At 48.5% G+C, this 16952-nt stretch overlaps 6 protein-coding genes across 6 annotated transcripts; 3 read left to right on the top strand and 3 right to left on the bottom strand.

Moving 5' to 3' along the window:
- Positions 1-702: 702 nt before the first annotated feature.
- On the top strand, positions 703-4807 carry ABOM_005944 (E3 ubiquitin-protein ligase; the record flags this gene model as incomplete). The annotated part of the gene is made up of 5 exons (XM_022533073.1): positions 703-1673; positions 1786-2043; positions 2638-3121; positions 3176-3242; positions 3294-4807. 5 exons carry the CDS (start codon positions 703-705, stop codon positions 4805-4807), a joined length of 3294 nt encoding a protein of 1097 aa, XP_022387599.1.
- A 2434-nt stretch (positions 4808-7241) lies between these two features.
- Positions 7242-7810, top strand: ABOM_005943 (uncharacterized protein; the record flags this gene model as incomplete). Its single annotated transcript, XM_022533072.1, has 2 exons — positions 7242-7328; positions 7388-7810. 2 exons carry the CDS (start codon positions 7242-7244, stop codon positions 7808-7810), a joined length of 510 nt encoding a protein of 169 aa, XP_022387604.1.
- Positions 7811-8376: 566 nt separating this feature from the next.
- ABOM_005942 (uncharacterized protein) lies at positions 8377-8816 on the bottom strand (the record flags this gene model as incomplete). The annotated part of the gene is made up of 2 exons (XM_022533071.1): positions 8377-8480; positions 8540-8816. Coding segments are annotated over 2 exons (381 nt in total), but the record flags the coding sequence as incomplete, so codon positions are not given.
- A 758-nt stretch (positions 8817-9574) lies between these two features.
- ABOM_005941 (translation initiation factor eIF2 subunit beta) lies at positions 9575-10563 on the top strand (the record flags this gene model as incomplete). Its single annotated transcript, XM_022533070.1, has 3 exons — positions 9575-9635; positions 9719-10339; positions 10397-10563. The coding sequence occupies 3 exons, from the start codon at positions 9575-9577 to the stop codon at positions 10561-10563; spliced, it is 849 nt and encodes a 282-aa protein (XP_022387602.1).
- Positions 10564-11213: 650 nt separating this feature from the next.
- Positions 11214-12486, bottom strand: ABOM_005940 (uncharacterized protein; the record flags this gene model as incomplete). Its single annotated transcript, XM_022533069.1, has 5 exons — positions 11214-11423; positions 11507-11853; positions 11922-12290; positions 12356-12373; positions 12438-12486. 5 exons carry the CDS (start codon positions 12484-12486, stop codon positions 11214-11216), a joined length of 993 nt encoding a protein of 330 aa, XP_022387603.1.
- Positions 12487-13246: 760 nt separating this feature from the next.
- On the bottom strand, positions 13247-16849 carry ABOM_005939 (ankyrin repeat domain-containing protein; the record flags this gene model as incomplete). Its single annotated transcript, XM_022533068.1, has 3 exons — positions 13247-16083; positions 16157-16688; positions 16754-16849. The coding sequence occupies 3 exons, from the start codon at positions 16847-16849 to the stop codon at positions 13247-13249; spliced, it is 3465 nt and encodes a 1154-aa protein (XP_022387657.1).
- Positions 16850-16952: the final 103 nt, after the last annotated feature.

Raw genomic sequence — 16952 nt, 5'->3', positions numbered from 1 at the left:
TTTTGCAATGCCTTGGATTGGACTGATCTTAAGACGCTAACCCAAGCGTTGCGGAACACCTCCGGTTCCCCTCATTGTCAATTTAATCATTTTGATTTTTATCTTGATTTCTTCTTCCTGGATTCTGATTAGAAGGCATCAGCAAGACAAGGCCCGAGTCTTAACTAATACTGGAACTAAGTAGTGGGTGTAGTGCAAGTGTAAATAACTAGTAGCTTCACTTCGGAGGAAAGCATGTTTATCGCATATATATATATTTACCGTCTGATGTAGAAATAGTTATCGTACTGTGACAGGACAGCATACTAATTCTAATCAACATCTCCTTGATCATCTATCTGTTATACAAAACTTAATTACACAGAGCTTGTATGTTGGCATTATTCTATGTACGTGCTATCACTTAGTATTATCAGACTCACTAGATAATGGTATTGTATATGGGCGGAGTGGATAGCTGGTCCTACTACAGAGTATCTATGTAGCTGTACTGGATATCATGACCTGCCTGTAGCTGACAAGTGAATAACCAGTCATGCCAATTGCATGTACCAGGGTATCAACTTGAATTCACCGAGACTCTTCTTATCTTCCCTTCTCAGTCATTCTAAAACACCGTTGTTCGCAGTTCCCTTCCCATTTCACACTTCCACCTTCTCTCCATCGCCAGCTTCCATAGCGCCTTATTTATTCTATTTCGCCATGGATGGGCCGACCCAGGAACTAGTGCTAAGTCTAATGGAAGAAGATGCTAGAGGCGCCCTTGGACTCATAAAGGGCAAAGGAAGGACTGAACAAGTAACTGACCATGAACTAGCACTCACTGAATGGGCTCGAGAGCTCCATCATTGTGCGTGCACGATTGCAGACTACAGAATGGCGAAGAGCCTAGCTAGAGCTGTTTCCAATGATGGTGTTGCTCTCGCAGCTGCAACTGAAGAGGAAAACAGAGCCTTCGGGGATCGAATGGCCGCACTACAACTGGGCGGTCTCAGCCAATCAACCCCTGATCAGCTACTGGGGCAGAATGAGGCTGCGATGGCTGGTCTAACTACTAGCCTGATGGGAGGTTTCACTACAGTGCCAGAGCAATCGAGACCTACGGATGCAACTGAAGTTCGAAGTTCAGGCTTCCCAGGAGCTGAAAGCTCGAAAGTTGCCGCTGCTCGGAAACTTGACAGTCAAGCACACCTCAAATGTGTAGCCTGTATGGAAGCCAAGCCCTCCTTTGACATATTCAAGGCAATCTGTTCCCATTACTACTGCAGGAGCTGTACCGGCCGCCTGGTGCACGACTCTCTTGTTGACGAGTCACTTTTCCCACCCAAGTGCTGTCGTTTGCCATTCTCTTTATCTACAATAAAAACACTTCTGGGTGAGGAGATAATTCGGAAATTTGAGGAGAAGACAGTGGAGCACAGTGACTCCAACAGAACTTACTGTGCGAATCCTTCGTGTTCGCGATACCTCCCCCCTGGCCTGGTGGCCATTACCACCAGAATCTGCCCTTCTTGCAACACAGAAACATGCTCTACATGTAAGCAGCGAGCTCATGCTGGCCTATGTGTCGAGGGGCAAGCGGAGATTCTGAATATGGCAAAAAGAGAAGGATGGCAGCGCTGCGCGAGATGTCGTAACATTGTGGAGCTAAAGAGTGGCTGCAATCACATCACGTAAGTGCATAAGCAATGAGGCTTTCTTATCCTTGATATGGAAACCTGTCTGACAGTCTTCTGCTTTAGATGCCGTTGTGGGTTCGGATTTTGCTACACCTGTGCCTTGAAGTGGAAGACATGTAGATGCGAAGTATGGGACGAAGACAGACTATTCGACAGAGCAAACCAAGTCGCCGCTCGGAATGATGACAATCCTCGACCTGCACAACAAGAGGTTCAGAGGGCAGCACAAGAACTCCGTGAGCAGCACAACTGTAAGCATGACGCTCGCTGGAGGAGGCGTGATGGGCAATATTCGTGCGATGTATGCCACGACCTGCTCCCTGACTTCATCCTACGATGCCAGCGCTGCAGGATTGAGGTGTGTGTACGTTGCAGGTATAATCGTCTCTGATCCACGGACAAACACGAGCACATCAGACGGGACAAAGTTCAGCAGGCGGTTTCTAATGAATGGAAAGACAAATAAAGAGGGGTCTAAGGATGTGTGCTAAGGGAGCAGCTTTGATAGATCGGTTTCAATATGATCCTGGGAGATGGATTTCTGAGGTAATTGTACTAAATTAGTGATGAGATAATAGGTGGACACTGTAACAAAGCTACTACTACTGCTACTTATGTTCATTCCATTGCAAACGCAAGTCACGAGGGTGCTTCCATATGTGGTAATCGTGGCTGCCTCAGACACTTCAGTCAGGCTTCTTCAAATACTCAATTGGATGATGTCACAATGGCGGCCATATGTCTCAGCCAGGCATCCTAAGATGCCCCCCGATTTTCCTATATGCACCTATCCACCTCACGTTTCGACTTTTCCGTCTCAGGACCCCCTATTCCACCCACCAGCACCACATTAAGCACATCTCACACCAGTTGTCTCGATGGGTTCGGGGTCACAGTCTCGTATTTTTGAGTGGTTGGGAATGATTGAAGACGAGCCTGTGCCATCTGACACCCCTAGATGGTCGTACCCAAGCCGCAATTTCCCGAAAGTTCAAGATCTTTATGGCAAACTACCGGGCATTGAGGACCAACCAAGGAGATCACTATCAGTCATGATCATTGAGGGCACAGTGAGAGAAGGCGATGCTAGCTTACAGCATCTTGGCCCCTCGTCCCAACAAGTCGCACACGTACCGCGAGTCCAGGAACAAGCACTGGAGACGTATGAGAAACAACACTGCCCTGAGTCAGTAGGCTCTGCGTCGTGTCTCATATCTTCCCAGAAAGTTGCCAGCAAGGGAAAGGAAGAACGATCTGGATATGAGCGCCAACCACGCCACAAGACAAAAAACGACCATTATGAGTACAAGGGCAAGATGTCTCATGAGAAAGGTGGTGGTAGGGTGACAAAGGCTAAGAGAAGAAGATCCGCAAAGAGGAATAGGAAGCATACCATGAATGATAATTTTCACGCTTCTAATGTAGCTCGGGATCGATTGACCGTGAGTTAAGAGAAACGAGCCAATTTGGTGAGAACATGCTAACCATATCCAAAGCTTCAATCTAACATGAACCTAGGTCTGTTTCAGATGGGCAGGACCTCGTCACCGGTCAAGGTTCAAGGTAAGCTCCCTATCTTTCTGGGGTTGGGTCCGAAGCTAACAGATTGATCAGGGCCTGACCTCAGCTTTTCAGAAATGAAGTTTCTATCCAATAAAGCACGAGAAGACAGTGAAGCAGCATGTATTTATCGGGATAAGGAAAAAAGCGGAAGCGTATATTGGAATTCACCGAGTCAAAATACAAGAGCTTGTTCGTCATTATTGAATACTGTCGATGAACAGGCACATCATCAGGAGAGCGATGCGTTTCCTCATGAAACATCAGTATATGAACATGACCAGAGGAGCACCATGCTTCAGGCCCACACAGATGGAAGCACTCAACTTCAAAAAAAGGGAAGCGAGGGTATAACTAGGACCGCTACAGTGTATACATGGCCTGAGAGTGTGCATGGATATTCTGCATTGGATGTTCCATACCAGCGGTGCACCAGACAGCTTCTCAGTATCAACTTGGACGTCCGGGATAATAATGAAGCGATAACAACAGTCAACCCTACAAGAGATTACTGGAGCTTGGAAGAGCTGAAATGTCTCTCTGATCAGAGAAACCTGCCTTGGGATTCAGATGCCCATAGCTCTACTATGCCGACAAACGCAAGCTCTCACTGGAGATCCCGAAAATGCAAGCGGCCTCAGTCTGTCGGAGAGGGGGAACCTTCTCAGACCCCGAGGATGGCCAAAGAGCATAATAGCAAAGACAACACAGAGGTTTATGGGGGCATTAGCATTCCTGCTGCTAATCATCATGATCCGGCATCTGAACCACCTACGCTTCCTAGGAGTGGTGGAGAAACGGATGGCGTGTCAGTGCACATATCACATGGGCAGCCTGCACCGGCATCACCACAAGCCTTTGACCAGGCAGACATCATTGAGCCACCTACAAGCGATTTTACGCTTTATCCCGGCACGTCGAGCTTCATTAGCTCCTCGCTACATATCCAAAAACCGACGTCTGTGATGCAGTCCCACGACTCCTACGGATTAAAAGAAGCAAAAAACTCTACGGCATCTGCACTGATTTCGGATAATGACAAGCCGTCGGCACAGTTTGCAAATATGGCGGTACCCTTGCCTGGAGGAGATTGTGCCTTGATTGCACAGACTCTAAGTGCGGCATACGATGTGATTATGCACCCAGAGCAGGACCCCTTGTACAAATTTCCTAGGCACCGAATGGTAGACACACCAATGAGGGACGCTTCTTCTGGCGTAGGCGGCAATGGAAACATATTTCAGGCACCGGAAGATTACCATGGCTTGCCAGATGATTTAGCGTCATACTGGCTCCCTGGGATTGCATCAGAAACAGGGATTTTCTCGCATGGTTCAAATGATTCCGCCGAACAAGAGCGTTGCCTGGGCCTCTCCCAGCCAAATCATGCAGTCTATCCTACGTGCTTCACCGGACATTTCCCGGATGCTAGATATTCTGCAGGAGAAACCCAAAACGTGAGAATGGCAGGGGCGGAGTCTAGACCGACCGCAGCCATGGTCTCGGGTCTGCAGGAAGACCTTTTGGGTGGGCTTAAAGGGTTTTGGCGAGAGCAGAAGCTGTATTAGGGGTTTGCTCTTGGTGGGCTTTGACTATGGTATATCCTTTCATACTTGGGCTCTGTATTGAATACCGAGTTTTATGCATGGCGTCCTACCTCTGATATCTTGGTCATAGCCGTATTTCTATGGAAAATTTACTAGCAATTTCCGGGTGGTTATTTCATAAATGATGAATGGACACTATTCTTTCTCCAACAACGGCTGAGACATCGAGATGACGAAACCATTCTCATGGAACAGATAAACAAACCACAGACCCAAGGGAATGGATAATAGTTCCACTGATACGCCACTAAGCATCCTTCCGGCCGAACGAACCCAACGATACGGAATGACACTGGTGGAAGTTTGCCGTTTGGACAACTGGCAGTCCCTGGCCCCAGCATCCGTTGCCTTCAGCCGACTGATCGACAGCTCGTTAATTTCAGCTTTCTTTGCTTTTTTTTCTTCGCCCGTTCGCCTGGAGCAGGAGGGGATTTAGCTCGGGGGTAGTTCCCGGTTGAGTACTGTGTAAGACGGTGTCAAACGGAGGATAGCCTTGTTTCTGAGAAACTTGGTCATCGGTTGAATATGGTTGTATAGAGCATATAAAACCCTCTTAACGTCTTTCCCTACCTAGAGGTCCTATTATCTCATGTTCTTTTTTTAAAGAGCCCTCCTCGCTCTCTCCTTATTTCACCATACACAAAGAGGGCGAACAAGAAAGATGAAAAGAAAGGGAAGAGTAAAAGAGGGAGAGATACCGACAGTGGACTCCAACCCTACTAACTAGGATCATGCTGTAGTGCGTATTACTGCATGGGATTAAACTCCATTCCAAACCACGGTTGAAGAGATACCATTATCCCATGAAAATCCTTTCCATACTGTGTGCCTCGTCTTTTCTTTTTATTTACCAATTCCACATACATTAGAATTCTACGCAGGAATTTTAGTGTATGCAGACTTATTCGTGTTTTGCGCTCCAGATAATATCAACCTCCCCTGTCCTTATTCATGCACAAGCACTAAAACAGAGTGAGCCAGGTCCCTGGGAAAAAGAATAAGCCCATTACACGTCCTTCCCTTTTCTCTTTGTCCCATAAGAATGGTAATATTCACGGAAAGGCAAGCATCCGTCCTGGCAATTATTGACTCGTCCAGTTCAAAAGTACGTCCAAAGTACGCGTACATTTGTCTATTTGGAATTTAACCTGGTAGAAAGAAAGAAAGGGAGGGACCTTGTGAGAGGCACAAGCCCCTGCTGGAATTGGTTCCTTAGTACCACATGTCTTCTTTAGTCTCCTAGAATAAGTTAAAAGCAAAACCCAACGTCACCGCTGGTCCAGAGGTTTGGCGCTCAGCCCGGACTACAGGCGATCTATTAGTTTAGCATGAACTTTGAAGGACGAGGAACGCCCGCACGGGCCTTGCGAGAACCCAAGTTGCTGGGTACAATGCTATGGGACCAAATGCAGCTAATGGGACGGGTTCAGCCTTTGCGTGTTGTGCTGTACAAGGCTACCAGCGTGGGTCCTTTTACCTTTCCCTTTCCCTTTTCTTTTCTTTTCTTTTCTTTTTTTTTGTTCCGCCGTTTCCTGGATTTGGCTTATGTTGGGCCATTATGTGCATGTGTGGAGTTTTTGGCTAGTGGGTGATTCTTTTCTTGTTCTGGTGTGGTCATTTGGAGTGGGCTATGCTCACTTCTTCCAGAAGAACTCGCCCAGGGGCAGAAGACACATTGATGTGCGAAAATCTCTGAGGAGAGTTCTCATATTACTGCAGACCCGACCGTTTCATATCTGCAGCTAATCCTGCATGGATGACCAAAAGACAGGGGGTGAAAGTACTAAGTCCTGCCACGATAAGTAGCGGAAGTGCGGGCTGCTTTCCCCGGATAGAGCCTCGAGGAGACGGGCTCATGGGACATACACCGTCGCCGTTAGGTCAGATCCAAATCCCGGGATTGCGACGCTGCTATCTTTTGACTCGTTGGGCTCGGCTGGGTGGGGAGGACAGGCCATCGGAACGACGGAGGGAACAGGGGGCGTGGGTGCCTTGTACTTCACTGGAGACCCGGGGATGCGGTTTCCGGTTGCATCTAGTCTCTATTTGTGCATAAGGCGTGGATGTATGTGCCTGATGGCTTGGGTTGGCACCATCCATTGGCGTGATTTGACTGACCGACTGATTAACCTGCGGTTGACGGTATCTTCATTGTTATGGGGTCAGGTACTGTAGCTAGGCATGTTTGCCTTTTAACGTGTGCTTGGCTTGATCCAAGCAGATACCGCAAGTGCACTGCATATAAAGAGCTGGTTAATCGCCCTGGCGATGTGGCATAGGTTGTCATGGTTGCTATAGTGCCCAAGGCTCGGCGCGTGTTCACATTCATCAATCTGCTGAATGTTTGCTTAACTCTCTTCTCCATAACATCATCCACCACAGTCAATAATACAAGATGTCCTCTGAGTCTAGCACCGAAGAGGTGCCCAACAGCAACTTGACTGAGAAAAACCTTGCTCTACACAATATCATTGAAGAATCTGTAAGCCCAGATGGCTTCCTTGTAACAGTGAACAGAGACTGTGTCTAACTCTGCTTTAGGGACAGTCAAGCAACGGTGTAATGTCATGGATAGAGAAAGTTATAGCTGATGAGCGAATCCATCAACACTTCTCTCAGCTTGGGATGCAACGCTTGAGCGCGCATGGCCAAGACAATGTCGACATCGAACAGGCCATGGATCACCTCAGTCAGGCTACCTTTGACTCGAATTCCGCGGAAACTCAGAACCAAACCAGCGAGAGCCTGAAGCTCTTTGAACAACAGCAGCTAGGAGCTTACCGCGAGACCCCGCTTGAACGCTTCTTGACCCCGGATGGATGCAGTGACCTTAGCTTTTACGCTAGAGAAGCCCTGTCACAAATGGGTACTGAATTTGGCGATATGGAGGGACAAGATAAACGCAAAGCGAAAGCCAAGGAAAACATGGAACTGGCTATCCGCAACAAGCGCAGAAAGGAGTGAGGAAGGGGTTAGGTGATGGAGAAAAGTAATCGAAATTGGGTCTGAGTACCGTCCATCATGGTCTGGTCAACAAGAAGATAGTAAATATTGAAGATGAATTGAATTTTCGTGAACTGCCGCGAGTATCCCCAACTGTCCCTCCGATTTTCTAATATTCAAACCCGAAAACACGTCTCCATCAGATTTATGTATATGCACTGAAGTTTGATTGGGTATAATTGTATCACAAATTATGCTGAAACGCTGCTCAACTGGAACCATCTTTGGAATGCTCACTCAACATCTCACCAGATAACCAGCTGCTTGTTTCAAAAGGCGTAACTGTCCCTTGGCACCGTGGAACAACCAGCATTGACACACCGGATCTGTGGTTGGATAAACAGGCTAGACAGCACAGAGCTGTATCTTCCAAGACCGACCGACCATACGAATTGTAAGCACGGAGTTGCTTTACCTGACACAAGAAAGAGCTAAGGCAGGCGGAATGTGATGGTACAGTTGCCATGTATATGTCTATCGACGCCAAGGAACTCTAGTATAGGATAATGCATACGGTTTGGTCCGAATCATAGCGAAGCAAGAGCTGCAACGGCGCCTGCTCCCTTGAATGCCGCCTGGTTTTTGACGACAACCTCAACAGGGTATTTCCATTCCATAAACCTGGTCCAACCTATGCACATAGTCAGCATGTAGCCCACGAAGCTGACGCACTCCCATAGATTGACATACTCCAATAGGCACACTTCCTCCCCAGGTACTTCCCCATGAAGGGCACGACGACCATAGTCAAGAGGAGTTCCAACTGCTCAATGCTTTCTCGCCATTCCTCCTCGGCGTCAGAGTAGTCGTCTGAGAAGGTATCTAGGTCTGAGGAAGAGGCAGATTCAGAGGGAAGAGAGGCGACTTCATCGTCTGAGATGCTGTCTACAGAGGAAACCATATAGGCCGATGTAGCCAGTGACGGGTTGGAGGCGGAGGGTGATAGGTACGACATGGTGACAAGGCACTGAGACACTTTTGAACAACAGGAATGGAGGTAAAAGACAAGCAGATGGTAAGCTGTCAATCAAGCAGTGGCCCGCCTACCGCTTGAAAGAGGATAGCGGCATGAGTAGGACCCAGTTAATGTCCGTTAGGAAGAAGGTCGAGATCGGATGCGTTGATTGGAAGTGAGGTTGATTGATAGTCTGATGTAATCCAGGGGAGGGCCCCTCACGTGCCTCGACTCGTACAGTATCGTAAAATTACGCCGTACCGAATGGGTTTGACTCACGGGTCACGTGAGAACGACCCGCGATAACAGATTCGCCATCAGACTCGTCGCAGATACGGTTCTCAGCGGAAGTTCATAGCGACCTCGTCGTCTTGCTTAAGAGCATCATTCTTACTGCTGAAAATTGTGATTTGGTCTGTCTTGGTGGAGTGTGATACCCCTGCCTGCGCCCACAGCCCGATAGTGATTCAACATGGCGGATACAACTGTACGTCACACGCTGTTTTCCCTTACCGATCGTCCTCCCACATTTTCTTCACCTTTCAATCTTCTCAACCCCAAACCCCCATTACTTTGCCACTCCGCTTTAGGTTCTGAGAGTAGTGCTGTGCTGCATTGCGAGCATTTACTGTCTACCTTTTTTTTGACATCTGGGAATTTTTGATTCCAGAACCTCTTGTCCGCTAACGTTATCTGGCGGGGCCGAATAGGTCGAACAAGCTCCTCAAAAACAACGCAAGTCAGTCGCATTTAGTGAGGGCTCTGTCATCATGGATACCAACGGTGAAGTCACGGAGGCGCCTAAGGTGGAGAAGCCCATCGAGAATGAAGGTACGATCACTTGAGTCCCATTTCCGTTATGTTCAGTGCATTTTGTTAGTGATCCATGTCCGGTGGTCTAATTAAAGAAACAGCCACAGCCGACAAGTCGGTCGACGAAGTTACCGAAATGTTCAAGGGACTGTCCAAGAAGAAGAAGACCAAGAAGCCTAAGGATGCAGAGGCCGGCGAAGGCGACGAAGCTTCCCCCGCAGCTGACGGCGAATTCGACCCCACCGCCCTGAAAAAGAAGAAGAAGAAGACCAAGAAGGTTGACGCAGGCGATTTCGAGGCCAAGCTGGCCGAGGCTGGTGCAGCAGAGAAGGGAGCTGAGGAGACAGAGGAGGCCCTCCCCGAGGGCGATCTCGAGGCCGGAACTGGTATTTGGGCCCACGACGCAACGCAAGCCATCCCCTACTCTCTGCTTGTCTCCCGATTCTTCTCCCTCATTCAGAGCCACCACCCCGATCTTCTGTCCAGCGGTGCCAAGTCGTATAAGATCCCTCCTCCTCAGTGTCTGCGTGAAGGTAACCGTCGTACCATTTTCGCCAACATCGCCGATATTTGCAAGCGTATGAAGCGTTCCGACGACCACGTCATGCAGTTCTTGTTCGCCGAATTGGGTACCAGTGGCAGTGTTGACGGCAGTCGTCGTCTGGTCATCAAGGGTCGTTTCCAGCAGAAGCAGCTTGAGAACGTCCTCAGAAGATATATTGGTATGGTGCTTCCCTTCCCCCATTCATTGATTTGACATCCATCTAACATCAAACCAGTCGAATATGTTACTTGCAAGACTTGCCGCAGTCCCGACACCGAGCTCAACAAGGGTGAGAACCGTCTGTACTTCGTTACCTGCAACTCCTGCGGATCCCGTCGTTCAGTCGCCGCTATCAAGACCGGTTTCCGTGGCCAGGTCGGACGCAGAAAGAGACAGGGTTAAACGTGGTGTGGCGTCTTTGGGGGAGCCATGGTGGCGGTGGTTGTATTTCCTTGCGACTATCTTTTGGCGATTTATGATTTTCTTTCCCCCTTTCGTATAAAGATTTCTTTTTTCTCTCTCCTATGTGGATGATGATGACGACGTTGAGAGTAGTGCTTTATGGAATAGGAACTCAAAAGTAACTAAGAAGAGACGAAGTGAAGACAATTCGGCATGGCATGATAAGTATATGGATTGGTATGACTTTTTTTTATAGTCTTTCTCTTCTGCCTTGACGGTTGGACATGAAATTGCAGTAGGAGTCCGCATTGATGGTGATGCCGTGGTATGATCAGCTCGATAAATGAGCAAACCAATACTATGACTGACTAGCCTTTGTGAAACTGAATCTTTGATGCATAATTTGGCATAAAACAGATAAACAGGCACGGTTATCACCAATACCATACAACTTGAATTTCCGATGCAGAAAAAATTGTTGCTTGAAACACGATGAATCAATTGGAAATACGCTCATAATCACAACGGCCAATTTAAGATTGGGGATATAGAACAACGATCAAACAAAGAAAGAAGTAACAAAAAACAAGACCCACAGACAGACAGTCGGAGGGAGAGCCAGCTCTCTGCTGTATTTCCCAACTGACATATTACTGTTTACCACTGAGATGAGCCGCAAAAGCAGTGGCATTTCTCGTCTGCAGGTAGACAGTCCCAGGACCCTCAAATTTACACGCAAGTCCTTCCGAGGAACTGAAAGCCGACAGCAGGCCACCGGACGCAGCTCGCTCGATCTTGTACTTGCAATTCCATGCCACAATATACCCATTATCGACTAGGTATGTTTTTCCTTCGGGGATCTGAATCGATGAAAGAGGAAATTAGCAACTGCGAAGGAAAGGAATAAGAGAGGAAGGAAAAAAGCTAACACAGCCATACTTACATCTTTCCTGATGATGGCACCGAAACTCTGAAGCCATACAAGACCGATCCCGGACATGTGGTAGATGATGAAACCTTCACCGGAGAAGACAGCCTTGGTCATACCCTGGGCCTTGTAGTCTTTCTCGACGCCGCTTGTTTTGGCCAGGAACGCGTCTTTGCCCACCTTCCATCGCTCTGAGCCGTCCATCCGGAGCACAATGATGTCGCCTAGGAAAGGCGGCGCCAGTAGGATTTCCCCAGGCCCCGTGTAGATCGAGGCGGTCATACCGCCGGCGACCATTTTCGCTAGGCCGAATTTCATTGTTCCTCTGAGGGAAATGTCGCCAGACATTGCAACCATAGCTCCTGTCTTAGTTGTTAGCTGCGAGGATTACTAGTTCCTGGACTGAATCGATGGGCTGGGCATAACCCACCTGGTTTAGCCTCAATCGGACATCCCATTGCCAGCTGCATCGTGAGCACGGAGTTGGTGTCCCGGTGGCTGATTCGGTAGCTTCCGCCGTTGAATGTGCCGACTTCATCTTGACTTGCCGCCGACACGACCGGGGCGGCTTGGGGTTGTACGGCTGCTTGGAGGGATGGAGGCGTTACTGATTCAGGGGGGGGTGACACGGAATTTGCTCCATAGGGATTGCCGATTTCACCGTTCGCGGTGTACGCGGCGGCATTGGGATCCGCTATGAATGGGCTCACGGCAGGCGCTGTCTGCTGCCGTTGTGGCGCGGGGAAACTGAAATTCGATTGCGAGAATTCGGATAGGCTTTGGGAGTTCGAATGAGTAGCTATACCAGTTATGAGACTAGTTTCTTCCTAAAGCGTGTAGAATTTAGGGAAGATGTCACCGTACTTGCGGATCTTGGGGGTGCTAGATCGGTCATTAGCATTCGCATTGAATCAAGGCATGCGCAGTGGGAAAAAGAACGACTCACGAGGGAACTGAGGGTCCTGCGGTGGAGGAGGAAAGTAAGTAGTCGCCATTCTTTCAGGTTATGATTTCTTTTGGCCCTTCGCGTAGCCGAAAAGAAAAACCGTGAATGTACTTCTTATATCGTATCACCAATTGATGAACAAACAGGGTTAGGAATTAGGAAGCCCACAGCAGTGTGCAGAGGTCCGGGTTATTTATAACGACTTAAAGCACGAAGGTCAATGGAATAATTTTAAGTAGGGAAGTTTGACAAGGCGATCCATCGAGGAATCTCCGGCAGCATTATTATAGTATTCATCGTCATTGTAAGCGCTGAGGATTTGGGGTTCTTGCAAGCTGATTGCTCTGAGCCGGCGCTTAGAGAGAGTCAACTGTGATACGAGCTGCAGCAAAACGCGGCCGATCGTGTCGATTATCGTCTTGGGTGGATGGGGTCCCCTCCAATCATGTGTGGTACCCTCATCGCTGTTAAGTGTCAGGCTTGGGCCAGTCTGCTTTAGCGTCTTAGCGGGGGGGGGAGTCAGTACTATAGTCGTAGTGGGGTAGGAGTTGAAGGTAGAACAACCTTTCTATCAGCCCACTGGCTGGATTCTAGCCACAAGACCATTCCTTTGTTGCCTCAGGTGGCCAGATGTTAAGCTAAATCTAGATTCCCGATTGAATGTCTCATGGATCGACTTGCTTCTATTCAAGGTTTTTACTACATATATATCGTAGGTGCTCATACATATACACACCCCGATTGAGCTGACTGATGCCTGACGCCAAAAACATACCAAAGAAACTCATAAACATCATAATCAGGGACCATCAGCTCTGAGCCATTGCGGATTCGAGTAACGGTATGCATTCGCTTGCAATATGCTCGAATCCTCGTGCCCAGTCGAGAGCCGATTCACCACCTAGCGTGCGTTTACGGACGTTGGCACCGTGGCCTAACAGAAGCCTCGTGGCTTCTGTGCTGCCATTCCTAGCTGCTAGCATTAGAGCAGTACATCCATCGCTGCTTTCCACATCCACTTCAGCCCCCTGAGAAAGCAGTAGCTCCAGCATTTCCACCCTGTTATCTGCTGCCGCAGTCATTAAAGGCGTACTTCCGCCGAAGCTACCCAGGTTAGCATTAGCACCGTGCTCAAAGAGAACCCGAGCAATGTCGACATAGTCCCCCACGATAGCACATATCAGAGGAGTGTATCCGTCGCTGTCTTGGATGTTGACTCTGGCGCCTTTGCGCAAGAGCAGAGAAACCGTTTCCAAATCTCCTTTATGACTGGCGGCCGACAACGCTGTTCCTCCACTGGAATGACTTGCATTAACATCGGCACCGGCGTCGAGCAGCTCCTGAATTGCCTTTCGATCACCAGCTATAATCTTGTCGATCAGGGGAGTTGAGCCGTCTTTGGGATTGTGCATGTCTATGCTGACATCGTGCCGGCGAAGTGCATCTATCGCTACTCGATATTTGCCTTCCACAGCCCAAATGACGATGTGGTAGAGGAACCCTGGACATCGTTCTTCTAACTCAACCCATCTCGCAACAAGCCAGTCCAAAAGTGCGTGGTGCCTATTCTGACACAGCCAATCTAGGGCTAGACGATCATCTATGGAAAGAAGCTCGCGGTTGTACAGCCCCTCGTCATTGTTCGTTAACCAATGGAGTACGGCTTGCTCTCCCTTTTTGCCCTGGTTCTCATTTCCATTCGCTTTTCCTATAGACACCGAGCTCCCATTAATACCAAGAGATTCCAAGGAGCTTTGAACGCCCTGTCGGTCGCTATTTCTTTGAGCGATGTGCCAGATTACCCATCCTAATTGGAGGGGAAATGCTTTCCACTGCTCCGGTCGCTGGTCAGCGTTCATCCAGTCTGTGGGGCGGCTATCCTTTAGGCTTCTGATAAACCTCGTCCTTGGATCATTTTCTATGAGACGATATGCATATTTGTAGCCTTCTGCCTGTATATTCGGGTCTGTTTGTAACATTGCCCGACGACAAAGGCAGCCGAGTTCGAAGACAGAATGTTCGAAGTCCTCTCCTTCACTACGTTCACAAAGCCACCATAATATTGAAAACGCTCCCTCCCAGTTGCTGCTGGCTGTAAGCTCCTTGATCCGGCGCTTGACAACATTTGAGCCTCCAGAAAGCATTGGTAGAAGACCTCGATGCCTCAACACAGGAACTATGCACAACAGTGCATCTTCTCGTGAGCCTAAGTTGCTGGATTCGAAACAGTTCACAAGGTCGTGAAGGCGGTTATTATGAGCAATGTACCCGTCTCTCGAGCTGGAAACCACGTTGGTATCGCCACCAAGTTCTCTCAGATTCTGAAAAGCGCTTCTGATAAACTGAACGTAAATATCTTGAGCGGCCATAGTTTCAAGGCAATTTTCGGTCTTCACAACCAGAATCTCTTTATCGTTGGGATAGTGGCCTGAATAAAATCCAAACATGCACTGAGGTAGACAAACCATTTTGGCCGAAACCATCCTAGCCTCTCTCTGCCGGAAGATCCATTTATGGAAGTAAAGGTCAGTGTCTTCAGCTCTGGCCTCGGACTCACTTAGTCCGACAAGCCTACCAAGTCCTCTCTGCAGCCACTCTGGGCTAGAATTCAATAGTGACCATGTCCAGAGCCCTAACACTGCCTCTAGTTCGTGTTCCTGAACTCGCCACTGTTGCGTGTCATCTGATCTTGCGAGGTTGATCGTGTAGCTCTCCAATTTAGGTGCGATAAACTTGTGATGAGATTGACACACAAAATCAAGCTCGAAGCTGCCCATATCCTTTGGCACGTGCTGCCAGGTTGATATTAAGTCCATCGTCGCCTCAATCGTCCGGGCTAAGTCTTGAGCAACCTGCCGGATAGGCATCCCATCCCAAGCCGAAGCTTGGAGCTGGTCAGTACTAGACGTGAGTTTCGCAAGGTGAGCCCTTGTTTGAACGAGTTTAGCCCCCAACCTAGTATCTTGACCTGAAGACCCTGACATTACTGATAAGAGACTGGGTTGGTATGACGACGGCCCTCTGACTATGCCAGAAACTAGACTAAATGATTTTGCATTCTCGAGGTGGAATGCAAAGCAGTCTAATTCTTGGCTCTTGTGAGAGGTAAGGTCCCGCTCGTATTTAGTAAGGCGGTTCTCCTTCGAACTGATCCTCTTCGTGCGAAGGCATGTCCGGATGATAGCCATCACGAGAGTGGACCCCATCTGTGCTAAGGTCACCGACGCATGCAGTCCTCGAAGACCGACGAATTGAGCGACAAATCCGATTAATGTGAATGATATAGTGAGTACGAGTATATACGAATCGCCCTGAAGTGCAAGGTCCCTTATCGACTTAATATACACGAGACCTTCGTTTAGTTGGGAATTAGGTCCTTCGTTGACTGCAAGAAATGAGTCGAATACTTGGTCTCCAACGTTCTGTGCCCCAGGTTGTAACCAGTAAATCTTGCTAGGCTTGACAGGGTGGAAGTAGAATTCCTTCGACGAGCGTTCGATGATAAAGGCACAGAGGAACATTCCCGTACAGAGACATATAGTCCCAATGAGAAAGAGTGGGAGCGCATAGCTCTCGACCGGGTGTTCATCCTTTTGGAACTGATCCGGGTATATCAAAACTGTTACCGCAGAATATGCAAGCACTCCTGAAACTCTCGTAAGTTATTATCTACCATTCAACAATGCTAGTTTTAGGGCTATGAGCGCCTGGAAACGTACCTATCTGCAGCACAAATCCTACGGCTGCAGCGCAGTAGAACCAACCCTGGCTCCTCCTTGCAATGCCTTTGTTCAGAGACAGATTTGGTATTTCAAGTTCCGGTAACGGGTAGTCCTTCTCAAGGAGCTTTAACCCTCCGTCTTTTGCGGTCCATGCGCCCTGTAGGAGAGCATCACGCAAAGTCCCTGTCTTCCAGCAGTCTTCTTTTGTTATAGGATCTTTGTCCTTCCACACCACTACCTCCAGAAGTCGAGGGCGCCCAAAAACGCGGGAAATGCCACCATTGTTAAACAATTCGGCCGTGGTCTCCGAAACACAGGACAACAGCTCATGTTCTGCCTCGCCGGGACCCTCCTGGGCTCTTCCGATGAATGCTCTAAGAGAAGCATTCCCACAGACTCGGATTGCGGAAACCGCAGCTGTCAAAATCCCCAGCGGAGCTAGGGCAAAGATAAAGTTGTCTAAAAGACTGACAGACTCCGAAAGAAATTGTGTTGTCAGTCGTTCTCCGAAGAGAGAGATCAAAGGTGCCTGGCAGTATCAATGTTAAACCGATAGGCATAGCACTGAAGCGCCGCGGGGAAAGCGTAACCCACCAGATCCGTAGCAAGATTGTCTGTAAAGTCATCCCAGCCACTTGCCCTTGCAGTAGGTATTATAAAACATGTAACAAGTATAAGAGGGCTAAACATGGCGATGAGACACACAGTATATACGACAAAGAGAATCGAATCTAGGAAAAATTCTAAAAACAAAGCATCCTTCTTGTACAACCTTGGGTTTATATTGTGAGCG

Source organism: Aspergillus bombycis, assembly GCF_001792695.1.
Source record: "Aspergillus bombycis strain NRRL26010 chromosome Unknown contig00063, whole genome shotgun sequence".
NCBI lineage: Eukaryota > Fungi > Ascomycota > Eurotiomycetes > Eurotiales > Aspergillaceae > Aspergillus > Aspergillus bombycis.
This window is presented reverse-complemented; position numbering and strand designations above follow the sequence as displayed.